General features: G+C 40.8%; 1 protein-coding gene across 1 annotated transcript in view; it reads left to right on the top strand.

Annotated features, from left to right (window-relative positions):
* RSRC1 (arginine and serine rich coiled-coil 1) overlaps nt 1-9,185 on the top strand; it is a 144,538-nt gene extending 135,353 nt beyond the window's left edge. The window contains exons 8-10 of the mRNA XM_035566536.2: nt 5,134-5,240; nt 6,175-6,321; nt 7,557-9,185. Of these exons, the coding sequence (XP_035422429.1) occupies nt 5,134-5,240; nt 6,175-6,321; nt 7,557-7,649 (347 nt within the window). The 3' untranslated portion in view covers nt 7,650-9,185. The remainder of the gene's footprint in view (nt 1-5,133; nt 5,241-6,174; nt 6,322-7,556) is intronic.
* Nucleotides 9,186-17,514: the final 8,329 nt, after the last annotated feature.

Raw genomic sequence — 17,514 nt, 5'->3', positions numbered from 1 at the left:
TTCCTTCAGGGATTTTAAGAAGAGAGCAGAGACAGCAGCATAGCAGGGCTTCAGGTTTGGAGGGCTTTAAAGGCAGAGCGTGCCATCTTTCCTCACCGTCATCTGCAGCAGCTGCATTTCAAGTAAAGTCCGGGGGGTTTAGCTTGTGGGCGTGCTTTGGACGTGACTGTGCAAAGCTGGGTACAGGAGCTGGGAAAAGCTTAAGCCCACCTCAGAGTTCGGGCAGAAAAGTAAGACGTCTCGGTAAAGCAGGAGCAAACGGGGTCATTCCCAAATATACTGATTTGCCTAAACGAAGGTGGATTTTGACTAGGAGGACAAAAGCATTCTTGGCACGTGGCCAATGGGCTGAAGAAGCAGGTTCGAGTATCTTGGCATGGAGCCTTTTCCCCCCCGAAAAAAAAAGGCACAAATTAAGGAGCCTGTGAAGTTAGGGGAGACTGCTTCTTGGCTAAATTCATCAGGAATTGGATCCATTTGTATGAACCACAGCCCCTTGTGTGGAGTCTTTTATCTTCTGTTAAAAGATGTTGTTTTGTTGATCTCCATGACCGTGCCAATGTTACATGTGTACTTACCACGTGTCAAATGCGCATTTATTTGGACAGCCAGAATGAGTCCATGGGATAAGTGTGAGACTTAGCTGAGAATGCATTTTCTCGTTTATGCTGGCTAATGCCTCAGTGTGGTGGGATGTTGAATACATATGCCTAGCACCAGTCAAATATGACATACGTGCAGTTGTCATGAACGGCGTTGTTTCGTGTACCAACTAAAGGCCTGGCCCAGTGAAGAGCTGGAAAAGTAATTTGAGAAAAAAATACAATTTTTGCTCAGCTATTTTTCATTTAGCCACTTAAATTGTGTTCGGTGTTTGAGGGTAACCAGAGGTGGTTCTTGCTACTGTGCATTTCCCCTGATGTGTTACTGAGAATCAATATATGGACTGGAATAAAAGCCTGGAAGTTACTGCTATTGACACCAGCATCATCGTGGCACCGTGTGTCAACGTGCAGTGCTGTGGAATTGTTAAAATACGCATATTTCATAGCTTCTCTGTAAAGCCTCCACTGACGGTATCGCACGCTGCAACGTGCAGGAGAAAAAAATCACGGGGCGTGTGCAGTCGCCCATCCTCAGCTTTCAGCACGACTTTCTGAAGAGCAGACAAAGAAAGGTCCATGAAAAACCCCGTGAGGGTGCACAGGTCCAGCGCTGCTGTCCTGCGTGTGCAGCCGTGTGCCTCGCCACGGCCCACGTCCAGGTACTCGTCCTGTTCCCAGCAGGTCTCTCATGCACCCGTCTTTTTCCGCGCGCCCAGCGCACAGGACCAGAACGGGACCGACTTCGATTCTGCTAGTTCTGCGCGGCTGCATCCCTGCCTGCGATGGGGTGTGGCTGGGTGTGGAAATACTTTTATTTATCTGAATGTGTCCGAGAGACGTGCGTAAGCTCAATATAGACAAATTGTTACATATTAAATGTATATGCAATATATCCACTCGTTAGTTTGTACATGCAATACAGAGGTTATTTGGGATACAGATATATAAAAGATAGAAGAACCCAGTAATTGCCTTTAAGATCAGAGCACAAAGCATTACCTTGGATTTTACAAGGCCAGCGAGCAACAAAAGAGCAGTAATTTATGAGCTCAGCGTAAAAGAATAGCATAATTGCATTAAAAATTAATGCTAATGAACACTAAAATGGGGAAGGTGGTTATGATGAAAGTTTGTATTCATCTTCCCTGGTTTGAATGATGGCTGGTGGCTTGATTAATGGCTTAATTTCTATCAATTAGCGGGGAAAAATCTCCTACGAGACAAGGGTAAATTGAGCATTGAATTACATATCTTGCTTTTGTGTGCGGAGAAGAAAGAGCAGCGTATCCCTGCTATTAGCCACAGTGACAAATGCGGTGTGCCCTGCGACGTCGGCAGGCCCTGCGCAGGCTGCAGCGCGGGGCTGGGCTCGGGGCGGCCGCGGCTGCCTGCGCCCTTGCATAGCTGCCGCTCACCAGCGCGGCGCGAAGCATCCACCGCGTTCAGCGCCACGTCCTAGCGCTCTGCGAGCCGACTTTGGCTTGCTCCTCGATATTTGTAAATGCTCTGAAGGGCTGCGGGGTGTGAGTGGGCGTGGGGAATGGCACACGTGGAAAACCTGCAGGGGTGAATTTCGCGCGGGTGCAGAAAGCCGGCTGTTCGTAGCTGCCTCTTCTGGACTTCAGAGCTCAGTTGCTAAAGTTTCCCCATTTGATTTGATTTGAGCCCTGGTATGTCTGTTCTGCTAAAGAAAGGATGTTACTGTGCAGACTTGTTTTAAAATACCACAAAGGGTAGATCATATGGCTATAGTATATTTAAGCAGTGGATCGTAGGTGTGAGAGTACTTACAGCTGAATTACAACTGAAGCAGTACGCATGCAGTAGGATCAAGATTCTGCGGTATCACCTAAGGGCACCCAAAGTAACGCCAGGTGAAATGTAAAATAATTTCCTCTTCAGCCGATTTGTCTGTTTGTGCTTTCTTCTTTTCATCCTCAGCTCATAAAAAAAAGAACAGAAAAAACAGCAATTTGTTCTGTATTTCCAAAGATTTCACTTAACGTGTATTATATTTTCAGTGGGTCGGTTAAATTAGCCAAGAATATTCCTTTAAATATAATTAGTTAAATATGAAGAAACATATATTCTAAGGAATATCTTAAGGAGTTTTCTTGAAGCAGGTCTAGCTTAGGCAAAGGGATCGGTTCATTTTCCTAGTCAGAGCTATAGATTAGCAATGAATCCAGTGAGCATTTTACATTTGCACTTAAATGTCATACAAGAAATATATAAAATAGATTTTTATTTGATTTAAAACAGTTTAATGGGTCACTCGCAAGATGCTACCCACTTAATGCTTCTGCTCCGATACCTGTTAAATTCATGGCTGGATTCATCAGCGATTTTGTCTTTAGGAATAAGCAGACAAATGGGAATGTGTCAGGTGGAGCTTGCAGGCAAGCTGCTTCTTCCTTTATCTGATTCCCTGGCGTTTCTAATTACTGCGTGTGTAAAATTTGGGGATAGCATCTCAGGGATTCATCCAACAGAGGTATACATTTTGTTTCTAAAGGGACATTTCAAATTACTGCTAACACGGACTAACCCAACATGAGACAGCAGCCCCACAAACGCCGTGTGTGTTCGCACCCACCCCTCGCGGGAAGCGTAAAACACCAAACTGCCGCCAGTGCCCGACATCAAATCCTCCGTGGCTCGGGCAGCCGGGGCGCAGGGATCCAGAGATTACTCTAACTTTAGGTTAGGTGAAGGCTCCCCAGCAGAGCCGGCTTTATGGTGGGAGGCAAAAAGAGCGACAATGGCCACCGGCGCCCGCACGGTGCTGAGCAGGGCCGGCTGCTGCCCCCGCTGCTCCCGGTGCCGTGCGTCACGGCGCTCTGTGCGGCGTGCTGTCAGCGGGCCCCGGCTGCTGCCATTGATCATCGTTCTTGCTGCTGCTGGGATGGCCTATTTATAAAAAATGGCCTCAACAATCCCTAACGCGATATTTAGCTTGTTTTTTTCACGGTAACACAGTAAAAAGACTTGCTGGGCAATGAGTTAGTATTGATTTATTTTTTTTTGTCTGTAGCCTCTTAGCTTTCTGACTCCATTATTTTTGATTTTACTATGAAATACATATCCTTTCCACTGACATCTGACAAACAACATATGGAAGTCATTTTATCTACCAATAATGCGTTTGTCAAAAATATCATGCGCTAATGGGTTCTGCTTCCTCCAGTCCATTTTCCCCAAGTTAATGTCACTGATGTAATTCTAAACATTTAGTGATTTTTGCCCCCTTAATAATTTGTCATTCCTATAGGTTTGGGTAAGATTCGCATAGGATACTGTAGCAGGCTGGGAACTGGCCATAGGTTGTGCGTAATAAAGTGCTGAGCAACTGGTTTTAAATCTGCATTCACTGGCTTATCTCTGATCCTCAGTTTCAGTCCTGTGGCTACCAGGACCCTCACCATTCCTTTCGTACCCTCAGACCAGGTGTACCCAAGAGCTCAAGGAATTACAGTTTCCTCTCTCTAGGAGGGCATTGGTATATTTGGTTTTGTACTTCCCATGGGATCTTTAGAAATCTTTTTTAGAAAAGAAGTCCTTAGCACCAAGCCAACAGAACTTTTAGACACAGGCTTAATTGTAAGCAAGCAATTTTTTCCTTTTTAACCCAAAAGAATTATGCTTAAGTACGAACTCAAGCTTTGCTGTAGCACAGCTGCTGGGTTGAGCTTTGCCAAAGCTGGAGCTTTTTGGAGGCTTCTTGCAAGTTATATCTCTTTTGTCTGCCTCACCTGTGCTATAGTGCTCTTCACAGAGACTGCCCACTGCCGCCTGACACACCGCCTCGACCGTCGCAGGGTGGCCCCAACATACGGGTGCAGAAAGCATCTGGCGTTCAGAAGTAAATAAGCTGGAGATAAATCGGTTAACGTTGGAAGTGGGAGCATGCAGTTAGAAGAATGAATTCCAGATTTGCTTGTCACTGCAGTTAGACACAGAAGTTGGTAACGAAGATTAACTGAGCTCTGAATCTGAAGAAGCAGAAAATGAAACCGGCAGTAAAGCGAACACTTTTTTGTCGGCTGTACTGCAATGAACAAGCCGTACAGAACTCATGACGTAGCTTGTCATGAGAACAGGGGTGGCGGCACGTCTCTGGGCATCCACAGCCAAAGCAAAATTCACCTTGGTACAAGGAGAAGTAGTTTTACTACTGCACGCAGACTGGACTCCACCGTGTTGGTTGTTCTGGCCACGATCCCTTACCTTCTCTGGGAAATTCCCATGCCATAAATCTAGCAGTTGTCCTGCAAGGACTTCTCCAGCGAATTCTTAACATCTGGAATGGTGTCATGCCTTCGACAGTAACAGCCCACTCACTGTTGTTATTTTTACTAAAGGAGAATGATTTTTTGTGTAACAGAATATTTTAGGCTGCATTGCAAATTGTGTTTTTTTTCTTTTCCTGGTATGCACTGCAGTAAGATATATTCAAGACATTGCTTAGACACGGCTTTTATCCTAGGCTTACAGTAATGTGTACTGACATTGCACCTTCTTTTTGTAGACCAAGCCACCCTAGTAGAGCAAGTGAAACGAGTGAAAGAAATTGAAGCTATTGAAAGTGACTCCTTTGTTCCACAGACATTCAGATCAAGTAAAGAAGTCAAAAAGGTAAGTTTTCAATATCCTTTCTTGGTGCGTAATCCTTTCAGAGTCAGGTGGAATCTACGCTATGAATACAGTTTCCACGGATGAAAGAGCATCGATGTTGACAACCCTAAGTCCCACCACTGGAGTCAGAGTTTGGACAGCGACTCTCTCATGTTCTTGTGTGGTGTGCGAGGAAGAACACACTTAAATGCGTAACAGTTTCAGTGAAGTCCACTGGTTTGATTGTACATTGTAACTAGGCTGCACAACTCCGGTTTTTAAAAATTATTTTTAAATCATATCAAGTCATGAAGATTTTTTTAAGGAAAAGCAGAAGGATTAAAATCCAAAAGTAATCAGACACTTGCATGGCAATTAAGGGTAGAGATCAGTGGTTTTAATTCTGCTGAACTGAAAACAGAGTTCAAGACCATTTTTACTCACTGAAATGAAATGGCTTCATTTTCAGACAGCTTTCCAAAAACCTAATGTGAGACATCCAGGCTTCAGAACTCTACCTGCATTTTGGCTGCCAAGTTTTCTAGGGAACTCGGGCACTTTTGTCTTTGGCAATATGTAAGCAAAGTGTTGGTTCAGTTTTTCCACCTGACAGCAAAGGATTTTGAATCATCACTGTATGTTTCCCCAACATGCAGTTTATTGTTTTTCCAGAAGTATCTGAGAAGTTCACGCAGCTTCTTCAGAAGGCGATCCAAAAAATAAAACAAAGCTACAGTTCTGCAAACTCTCTCCTTGCCTTTGACAGTACTTCCTCTCCGTGTGTTCGGTCCGGAAGTGTTAGTCCATGCCCAGTCAGTTCCTGCTAAGCACGCTGAGAAGTATTCGCATGAGGATCCTTTTGTGGGCATTCAAAGAAAGTTGAATGCTTGGTTAAGAACCTGTCATGGTTGGGAGTTTGAGGATAAAATACTCAGATGTGTTTCTTTCTTTTTAGTCAATAGAGCCTACTGAACTAAAACACGAACCTGTAACAATAGGAGCGGGAACTGTTGAAGCATCTGCTCCCGAAAAAGAAACAGCACCTGCCAATATTCCTACTGCCATCAAATACCAGGACGATAATTCCTTAGCACATCCAAATGTAAGTGTGTCAATATTTACGTTATCTGCAGAACAACGCAGCGCATTCAATGAGAGCAGGTTCACATGACCTAACAACAGTTTTGCCCATCAAATAATCTGTGGTCTGGAGACTGTTTACTAATGGGCCGCTCACTGGCTCAAAAAGGATTACTTTCCTTGCATAATCCAACAGAGGAAAATGACAAGAGGAGGTTCACCAGCTTCTTGGCTAAAAGCCATGTGAATGCAAGTGAAACATCTTTTTGCCTTTTTTCTTTTAATTAAAAAAAAGAAAAAGACTTTTCACTTGCATTTTAACTGATACGTATTTTAACAGACATTGCTGCTAAGTCCTGTTACTGATTGAGTCACCTGACCTGAACAGTAAAACAAGTGCTTGGCAATAGAAATGCAAGGACACATACTTAGGGATTTAGGAAAGTCAGATAGGAAAACTAAGCAGTGAAAACCTGTATGAATGTTTTAAGATTTTCTTAGAGGGAATTGTGTTGAGAAGCTATCTGAGCATTGTAAAAAATGTTAAAAAAAAAATAAATCTAAGTTTTATTTTCAGTTATACAATGGGAAAAATATACAATCAATCACACTCATTCATCCAGTCAAAACACCAAGTTCTGTTAAAAAATGATGCAGTTTTTGAGTTACGAACACATTTTATAACAAAGTAGCTCACTTGTTGACTGATGGGGAATTTTAAATCCTTTCTATGTCCATAAAAATTCAGGAAAATTGGTTTTGGTTCGTCCATTCGGAAAGCTGATAGAAGACTCAGAACTTACCCATTTTACCAAATCCCAAAGCTTTAACTACCTGATAGAGTTAATAATATTATATTATTGGAGCTAAACTTATGCAAATTCCTTTGTGAACACTTTTAATTGGAAATACGAGTATTTATTTATTTATTTTTAAGAATTAGCAAGTTAAAAATGACTTGCAGTAACTAAACTAATGCAAGTTTTTAATACTGGATATGGCTAACAATGATGCAAGACCTACACAAATCAACAAACTCATTGTTTCAGAGGGAGACTGAAGGTAGAATATCTTGGCTTTCAAATTACTGGAGTCTCAACCTTTACTACTGTGTTTATTTCACTATTTTAACACCCACGTGCAGCTGAGCTTCTGTTCTTAGCATTGAAATAGTCAGTATGTATTTCAACACACTATAACAAACAGAAAGTTTAATGACTTTTGACTACTTTTCTTCTTCCCCCCTTCTTCTCTCAGCTGTTTATCGAGAAGGCAGAAGCAGAAGAGAAGTGGTTTCAGAGGCTGATGGCACTTCGGCAGGAAAGGCTGATGGGCAGTCCGGTGGCCTGAGCAAACTCCTGTGACCATCGTATACAAGTTCTCGATGAATGCTAAGAAATTCTACCATTAAATGTTTTATTTTTCTCTTTTGAGGGGATTTTAATACTCAGTATGAGATGTACAGAGAATAAATATTTCATCTGAATAAACAAGAGTGTTCTATCCTCAGTTTTTTCCCCTAACTCATTGCTGGGTTACTTGTAGCGCTGAGAAGGGAAGGCTATCAGAGCAATGTAATTTGCTTTTTCTGTACTGGATTCCTCTTGGGTGCAGACTTGACAGCCCAAGGAGACGTAATTTTATACCTCCCAATCCCCCCAAATATATAACCGTGTAGCAGTTTAAAGATAAATGAAAAAAATAAGACTGTCAAAGAAAGTTCAGATTTACCAGTGCGCAGACAGTAGGAGTACAAATGATACCGCCCTGGGCCATTAGATCTTTTGCAGCCGAAGAAGGATTCAGGGCAAATTATGTTGCTGTTATCTCGTCTTGCTTCCGCTTTGCGTTACGGGAGCAGTTTTTGAATCCTGAACATCTGTGGACGGTCTCCTCACTGAGGGGCTGTTCTGAATTGATGCGCTCATCCGCCCGCTCCAGCCTTGTCCGGGGTCCTCACTTCTAGTGGTCCTGAGTGGAAAGAAATGTTTTAAATTTCCCTGAATATCTGCCCGCTACTGTTAGCATCCTGGAGCAGATGTAAGGAAAAACTATGTTAACCTTTTAAATAAATTTGTTACATTTTCAGCAGTTTTCAATAACTCTATTTCCTATGCAATTTTAAGCATATTAAAACGATCGATAATAAGGAAACGACAGTCTCCTCTGAATTCTTAATGGGAAATAACACAAAGATTGTGTCTTCTGATACAGACATTTGTCAAAAAGACTAATGAGATACCTTTCACTGTACAGACAGTTTTCAGTATATGAAGTTTCCATTTGTCCAAGTGTGACTTTAAAATAATGGGAGATTAGTCACATTTGACCATATCAAGCTTATACCTCAAGTATATTTAAAAAAAAAAATCTGTCCATCATCTAACTAAATACCAGAGATCAACCAAATAAAATACAAAAGTATTTCTTTTGAGGTGTCTGGTAAATCTGTGAGAAAACTATTGCATCAAGAGAAGACTAAAATAAGCCTCCAACTACTGGACATAAATATCTCATTGAATTACCTGCCTGAGCTTTCCTTTGGGAATGAAGAAATTCGTAAGGCCTTTTTTTTTTTAAGTTTACTTTTCCTTGTTCTCAGATCTGCAGTAAAAACAATCAGAGGGAAAAAGATTCTGGAAATGTACTTTGGTCGTCTTATTTTTGTTTAGATCATTGATGGAAAATGTATTATACTTGCATTCTAACATGTTTTTAATTTTTCATTGTGAACACTGTTAGTTTTACGTGGTCCTGCATTAAAATGGCTGTGTTTCAAGACTATCTTGTCTGCAACAAAAAGTGGAAAAAAAGTTGTTTCTCTTGTTTCATTTCAGCATTTTCAAGTGGCAAATATCTGTCGTTGTCCTGTTTTCTAATCGCTTTCTATGTTTCTTTCATAGTAAATAAAAAACTGTGTGATCCCTACATAAGGTGCAGGATTAAATTCCTCTTTTTCACACATCATGTCAGATAATTCTAGTAGTTTTATTTGATGCAAAATGATTCTTTTTATTTAATTTGCATCCCTACATGTTATTAAGAAAATTCTACAAACCAGTCAAAGTAAATAACTTAGTGGTAATAACAGGGTGTACGTACTATTTCTAAGCAATCGATAATTAAATTTGTCTGTGCTGAAGGAGAATTGTGAGCAAGATCTGGAAAGAAAATGGAAATAGCACTTAGATCTTCTGAAATGCACTGAAAGGCTGAATATACAGTCCTGTACTGAGATACGCCAAACATAATTTGAGACACGGAGCAAATCCTTGTCAAGTTGATTTCTACAGTTCCAGTTGCAGACTAGCGATCAGAATAACCACTAAAAGAACCATTCAGAATTCGGTAGTTTTAATGAAATATTCAACTTGTTTATTGCCCCAATGTCTCTGTGGAAACAGTTCACTTAAGAAGCAGTTTCTTCTGCTTTAGGCCCTATATTCTCTCACCTTCTCCCAACTCCTATTTCGAACATTCATTACATGTACTTAAGTTTATGAAGTTGGTGGTGCTGGGAGAAGGACTTGTCAGAATTGGGTTTTTAACTTGGTACCATCTGTTACAAATTAGCAAGTGCACTATCCTTGTTAGAAACCTGTGAATTCATACAATACAGATGCTTACAGATGCCTAAATCGAGTCAGTGATGCTCAAGTGTGCGATTAATGAAGGTAAGGTTTCACACAGAGTTGAGCAGCAATCTGAGCAATGCCAGGTGTTGCATCTTGCAAGTGAGTTGCAATCTTCTTGTGGCTCCCTCATTGCCTTTGGTGAAGCTGGATGTTCAAAGCACTGATCCTTGTGATGTTCGTGGCCTTCTGCAAAATTCGTTTGCAGTGGCTCTCGGTGCTTTCCAAAGCTGAGCCCTATTAAGGGGCGCTGGATCAGCACTCCGCCTTTCTGAGAACCTGCCATTGCTGATTTTACAGCTTAACTTTCAGCAAAAATAGAAGCTGTTCCACTGAGTTTGCTCTTGTAGAGTAAAATAAAGGTTGTATAAGGCCAATCTGTGGGGTTATAAGTGTAAATGTTTACCACAGCACTCTTGATTCAAGTTGTGTAAACTCTCTATTTCCTTCTTTTGCTTTTACTTGAATAGCAAGCATCCTGTGATAAATTATTCATTTTCCTGTCAAAGGTAGACAGATATTTGAACATCAGAAATGAAGTATGGAAGAAGGCAGCAACATTACAAATAAACTTGATTCTATAAGCAGCACTGCAAGACTAGAGAGAAATTTGAAAAACGTACTACTTAAAATTATTTTATAAGCTTTAGGCGCATTTTCAATGGTTGTGTCGAAATACATGTGCACTCCACAAGTTCCACGTGTGGGGTGTGTTCACTTTAGGAAAAGACAGAACATGTTACCTAATCAGATAGCCAGATACAAATTGTATTAACTGTGTTGTAACACGGACATGAAACTCGTATCAGTGTACACCACTATAATTTAATAAGGCAAGAACCTCTTGCCTGTGAAGACCTTATTTCTTTTTGTCATATTTTGTACTTCATTCTATGCTCCTGGTAAAAATGAATGGATTCCTGATTAAGAAAGGGAAAGAAAGAGCTGTTTGTTAGCTGTCCAGCCAAAACACAGAACTATTAGGAGGACTGTGCAGCCCTGAGAGACAGCTGCGATAAGGTTTTGTCATTCAGGACGTGTGACAGTGTGTCTCTGATACAATTGGCTGTAACACAAAGTTCTTCATAATACCAAAGTACCTTAAATCTGACTTAGACAAATCATGTGTAGGAGTGAAAAGATAATGCTGTAACTTGATCCGTTCAGACTTCTGGTAGTCAGCAAAGACCTCTACCCCTAGAAATTACATTAGCAAACTCATTTCACTTAGCCTGCTGAACAGCCACCATCAATTAAAATCAAACTCGACTGATTTTGATTTGATAACTTTCAGGTAAAATGTTTGCTGGCCCTTTCTGATTTCGTCAGTCATCCAGCATCTCCACAACTGTTTTTTTTTTATTATGATAGTTGCTTGAAAATTAGCTGTGTTCAGTTTTAAATTACGGTGGTTACAATATTTTAGAAAGATTTTTTTCTACTAAAATAATGTTAGCTCCAAAACCACTGCCAGCCAGGAGATCAAATTTTGCTACTTCTGTTGCAACCTCTCAGATATGAACAGGACTGAATGATCCCGAAGGCCGTTTTGCCGTCAGTAACCCAAAACCAACCTCCTTGGTGATTATAGTTTTCCATTTGTCAAGTTACAAGAAGCAGGTTATTTTTAGTGGAGATCCTTGAACTCTAGAAACCTGTTTCAGAAGAGATCAGCTTGAACCCATGACTTAATCCACCTATGATACAAGGCTTCAAATAGTAGCAGTAATAAAAAGCAATGCTCTAAGTATTATTACGGCAGAATTTAAACTTCACCATTTGTAATTTCGACTTAATGTAGTATTTCTTAATTATTTTTTTTCCTGACTCTGTTCCCTTCCCTCCCTGTCTTCCTCCTTTGCTGAGACCTAGATTAAAAAGAGTAGCAGTGGCCAGGCCAGATTATGTGACACGCGGGAGCAACACTTAGACACTGAGTCACTCTGGAATTGCCACTCCAGGACGAGATGTGACACGATACTTGTACTCTTTCTGGAGTTGAAGCTCAGCCCAGAAAGGGGAGGAGGGAGCTCAGCTCCTAGTGCTAGTGCAGAGCCGTCCTTCACTTCTAGCTGGGCGCCCACCCATCAGAGCGTGCTTCACGAGCTGAATTTTTTTTTTTCTAATGTTACTTAAACCCAGGTGAAAATGAAAACCGCTACTTGGCTATTGCTTTTGCTTCTTCAGAAATATCAGATGGATTAGGACTGCACAACTGTAGTCCCATAGTGGTGATACGAGAAGCCTTTCAGCCCGTGGGGACCATTTCTGAGCGCAGTATTTTGAAAAGGCTGTAGTTTAAAAGGTGCCGTCTCGCGCTTGCTGAGCTGCCACTGTAAAAATCTCGTTCCCACTAGATGTCTCTGCAGTCCCAGCGCAGTTGTCGCACGAACCTCAGTGGCCATCTAGAAAGGCTGTATAAATAAGTGCACGTAAAACGAACCTGCCTTTTTGTTTCCTAACTGGAGCTGGAGTTCAGATATCAAGACAGAGCACTGCTGCCTCAGAATCTAAATCTTTTCAAATAAGAAATACGGATCAAACAGGTAAAACCCAAGCATGTACAATGTATTTGGTGCAGTCCCTGGGGGACTTTACCGGAGGAAAATCTCTGTCCTAAAGCAGCTTGCCACAATGTCAGGCAGTGAGCTCGGTGACGGGCAGCTTCTGGCACTGCCTGCTGGGGACAGGACTGTCACCTTCCTCTGGGCGCTGCAGGTGCTCCCGGCTGCTGGAGGCAACAGCTGGATTTTCAAGTTACAGTTCTGAAAGGAAGACATAAACAAATCTCATTAATTATTATTAGTGGGACCTGAATACTGCTAACATTTGTAAAAATGTCGAATGTGGGTTTTTTGGATACCTTTTCAGTGATTTCAGAGTATTTTTCTGTAAGTTATAGCCGTCTTATTTCAGTATTCATACGAGTTACAGAGCTGGGTGACTATGTGAATTGATTATACATTTAAATAAAATATTAATGTAAATGTTATTACATGTCTACCGCTAGTTGCTTGTAGTAGAATGATGCTTTTATCTGACACTTACCAACAATTTATAACAAACTGCTTTTGCAAAATACTCTGCGTTGGGCTGACTTTACAGATGGAATGCAATCAGTTTTTTAACAACACTATCAAAAGGCCACTTCCACTAAAAAATATGCCTAAGCCTCTGGAAATTGCATTGCGCCTTTAAGCCTACCTGTAAAAGACTTTAACTGTAAAAATGTAAGACGTAAGGATGCCTCATTTATGCCAATACATTTTAAATTTAAATAGTAACTGCTGAGCCTTACAAAACTGACTGGGGATCGAGCACTGATTGTCTGAGTCCTCTCAAATTACCTTCAACCTTGCTTCTGACATTGCTTGGTTGTACAAGGAAGGCTACAGCGCAGAACTGATCGGAGCCCCCAAGTGACCTGTTACCAGGTTTTTTTCCAAAACAGTTCAGAAAAAGGACTTAGTTTTAATACACTGTGCTGGTTCTCAATAGATAATCAGAACTAAACTTTCCCTGCGCTTTTGGAAGTTAGGGGCTGCAGCAAATGTAATTAAAAAGTAATTGTGTAATAAAAGTTGGCATTTTCTCTTTAGAACTGATTAAACCTCTTCTTGACAATTAAAATTGACAATTAATTCTTGCCTTACCTGTGAAATTAGTCATATACTGTGATCATTTCTGAGCTGTATAAACGTGATGTTGTGATAAGATGTGCATTTAATAGAGTTGTTTTCTACAGGGCTAATTTAAATGTGGCTTTAATATTCTCTGCTCAACGAGCAAGATTCATTTTTAGTTTTAGAGACAAACAGCCTACGGCAGGCAAGACCTTTCGAATTAGTTCTGTTATTTGAACAAACACGGCACTGTCTGAACTGTGGTCACCAGTTTTAGGTAGTGGAGAAATCTGGCTCCAGGTGGTGCAAACTGCCTGAAGCTGGGAAGCGCTCGGGTTTAGGCTCCTCTGGAGGTTGGCTGGTGCCGGCAGCAGGTAAATCAGGCAGCTCTTGCTGCCTAGCTGTCCTAGCCCCTCGGTGTGTGACACCATGCGATTTGCACTTTTGTTTGGCTGACTTTACGTCTTGGTGGCCAAATCCTCAGCTCAGTTTTGGCAGCCTTCGCTACTCACCTGATACAGATTTTGCCGCAGGAATACATTTGCTGCGTTCACTCCTGGAGCCAGCAGTTTGTGAATCTCAAGGCAGAACGCCTCCAGTCCCGGCGCACAGAGGAGCCCCCATCAGCTCTCACACGCGTTGCCGTTGGCCATGTGCACTGCTGAAGGAAGCATCAGAGCAAGCACCAAGTGGCTTTGCCCCAGTAATCAGAAAAAACTTGCGGCTGCGTTGGTGCTGTTACTGGAGTATGAGGGTTTTTTTTTTCTCTTCTTCCCAGTGCCAGAGAGATCAGTCGCTGCGATTTAAGAAATAAATACATCACCTCACAGAAGACTGCTCAGGTTCAGCATCTTCAACATTTATTGTCTGGTGGTTTGGCCATTGGGAACAGCAAAATGAGATAGCTGCGAATTACTGGAGTAACTCAGGAATAAAATCCCCTCTGCTCCCTAATCCTTTAATGTGTGCTGCCATAGTGCTTATAATTAAATAGTTGCTGTACATGATGGCAACGGAGCCCACTTAAACAAATATTATTTTTGGACGAAATCCTGAAATCATTGATAAGCACTCCACTGCGACCAGGTTTTGACTCTTTTGTTTGTTTGTTTTCTTAATTTTTTTTACGAATGAGACTATATAGATTTATAAGCCTCCATTTTCACCCTGCTATACAAAAATAAGAACAGAACAGAAAATTAGGGCTGGTTAAAACAAATGCAGTTTCACTTAATGAAAAATAAACCCAGGAAATCATTGCTACAAGATGTACTTAACGTCAAAAGCTTAGAAACTCTCAGGTGGGTTTATAGTTTACACAGAGGATGTGAAAAATGACATTGCAATAATTTTTAAAAGAAACAAAAGCTTATCCTGCAGGTCTTGGAAATGAATTTGTATTACAATGCTGAGCTATTGCGAGGGCAGGCTGTGTCACGTACCGCTGTTGTGCACTTTCTAGCAGTTTCTTACGAAACATCTAGATCTGGTAACTCATAAATAAGACACTGGACACCACGCATTCTTATAAGGTAATCCAATCTGGCAATTCCTACAGTTCTCACTCTGGTATTTTGTAAACAGCTACTAAATAAGTAAATGAAATCAAATGTAGATTTTAAAGAGGGAGCAGATCTCTCACATTTCTCTGAACCTAACAGAATATATTTCACCAGTTCTTTCAACTATCTCAAAGAAACACAAAAATCCCATCCTTTTACTTCGCTGAAGCCTTCCAGATACGTAAGACTTCAAATGTACTTGACACAACGCGAGGATCTGTCTCGCAGTCTACATGATATTTGCTGCCCTGACAACAGCACACAAGCATTAGTTACTAATTCATACATTATTGATAATCCTCTAATTTGTGTGTGATGGGAGGAAGTTGGTCTGCAAGTAAGTTATAAATGGAAGGTTATCAACAACTTGCAGAAGCCGGTGACAATGCTATATATAGCTCGTCCCAGCACACGCTCTGTTGATGCCACAAAACACGTTTCTTACCCACCAGTGGTGCGAGTACAGAGTTAGGAATGAGCTTCCACAGCAGCTAACGTAAAATACTTGCTCTTTTTCTTAATCAACTTCAAAGACAGAGCAGTTGCTTTAAAGGTTATTTCCTGATGGAACGAAGAGCACAAAGTGAGTCTCAGACTGTACCTGTACACAGAAATGTTTGCTATCCCAATAGTATGTGTACGTCTTAACATCTAGCCAGCAGCATCGTCCTTTGGTGTACAATCTTCAGATGGGTTCTGGCTCTCATTCCAACAAACCAGTTGCTGGCTGGCACTTTGCCTAGTTAAACATGTATGCAGTTAGGCAATTTTCACCTCCAAGTGTTAAGCATGCCTACTGGTTAAACATAATCCTTGTAGAAAAACAGTAGCTGATGACTACACAGATGAGAGTCAGAAATATTTCTGTATTTCTCAGCAATTGCACCAAATGTCTTTCACATATTTTAATATACCTTACATAGCTCTACAATACTGAATAAGTTGATCGCAATCGGGATCTCTTTTCAGCCTCGCTATAATTGATCTGTGCTCTGGATGGAACAGGAAAAAAGCCAAAGTGAAACTGCTCCAGAAAGGAGCCACTCAGCGTGAAGAGTTAAGGTGAACACAAGTGTTAGTAGGAAATGTTTGGGGCAGGAACCTAAACAAATATCTGCGGAACTGAGAGAGAACAGAGCATTATAAATACCAACAAGATGTCAATATGGCAAAATGACCTTTTGTTCTAGATGAATATGTTCAACAAAGCTCTGAAGTCTGAATCAGATGTAAACAGTCATATCACCAAAATGAATAAGAATTAAGAAGGTAAATTAATTCCTAAGGGAAATCACTGTAGATCTCATTAGTTCAGGAACAAGATACCTTAAAACTTTTAATTAAAGATAATATTTACTGCAAATGAATAAGAGTTGGCAGGTTTCAGCAGAAACCATAATCTCATTTATGCAAAGTTTTCTTATATTAAGGCAGACATCATTAATCTCATTGGAGATGCCCTCCAGACTGACAGTGCTGTAGCACTGAGGTGATTTCTTACAGAAGTCTTTTTATCTACACAAAAGAAATCTAACTCAAGCAGACACAAACCATAAGAAGGCCTGAGCAATTAGAGATATCACTCTGTGCAAATAGAGTACTGACTTTATCGTGTTAGTGAGCCTCTCATAATGAGCTGACTTCTAACGGGGCCCATCTTCCCACTAGCAGCCGAAAAATTAACAATAACTAGAACTCATATTGCTCAGTTATCTGCACAGTAATCCATCTCAGGATCTGCTCTGACTTGGAAAGAAATTTCATCTTCCAGAGTCTAACTCCATAGAAAATTAAATAACAAACTGTAGATGATACGATGCACTCTCAACAGCTGTTGGAAGGCTCCACATTTCCTTTTTATCATTGTACAGAAGAGGCAATGGGTTTCTTATTACAAGGCAGAATTCATACAAAGGCTGCCCTGCACTAACTGAACGTGCAGTCTGTTTTGTGCCGTGTTCAGAAACTGCAAGAAAATATTGTCAAAAAATAGTTAGTTAGGTTTTGGTAACTGCAAACAAGTTAACCGCCCTAAAACATACGTTTTGAGAAGATAAAGCTCCACGTGGGTAAGAATTTGCAGGATTTTATATCTGATGTGCTAGTTATGTTAACAAAAACTCACTTTGCTGGTTTGTAGCAAGTAATAAATACCCACCTAGCATACAATGTCATGGATATTAATGAACTGCAATAAGAGCAAAAAAAAAAAAAATTTGATCCATGGTATCTGTCTACTAATCAAAATATAATGACAAGTAATTAATAAATGAGCACTGTATATGACCTAGTCACTATGGCAAAGTTACTGCATATTGCATTTCCAGTACAAATACAATCTAGCTTCAGAGTTTTAAAGAGCTTTAAAATCTGTAGGTTGAAAGACTAACTAGAGTGC

The sequence above is a fragment of the Cygnus atratus genome, chromosome 9 (assembly GCF_013377495.2).
Source record: "Cygnus atratus isolate AKBS03 ecotype Queensland, Australia chromosome 9, CAtr_DNAZoo_HiC_assembly, whole genome shotgun sequence".
NCBI lineage: Eukaryota > Metazoa > Chordata > Aves > Anseriformes > Anatidae > Cygnus > Cygnus atratus.
Note: the sequence above shows the minus strand (reverse complement) of the source record. Positions and strands in the feature narration are given on the sequence as shown.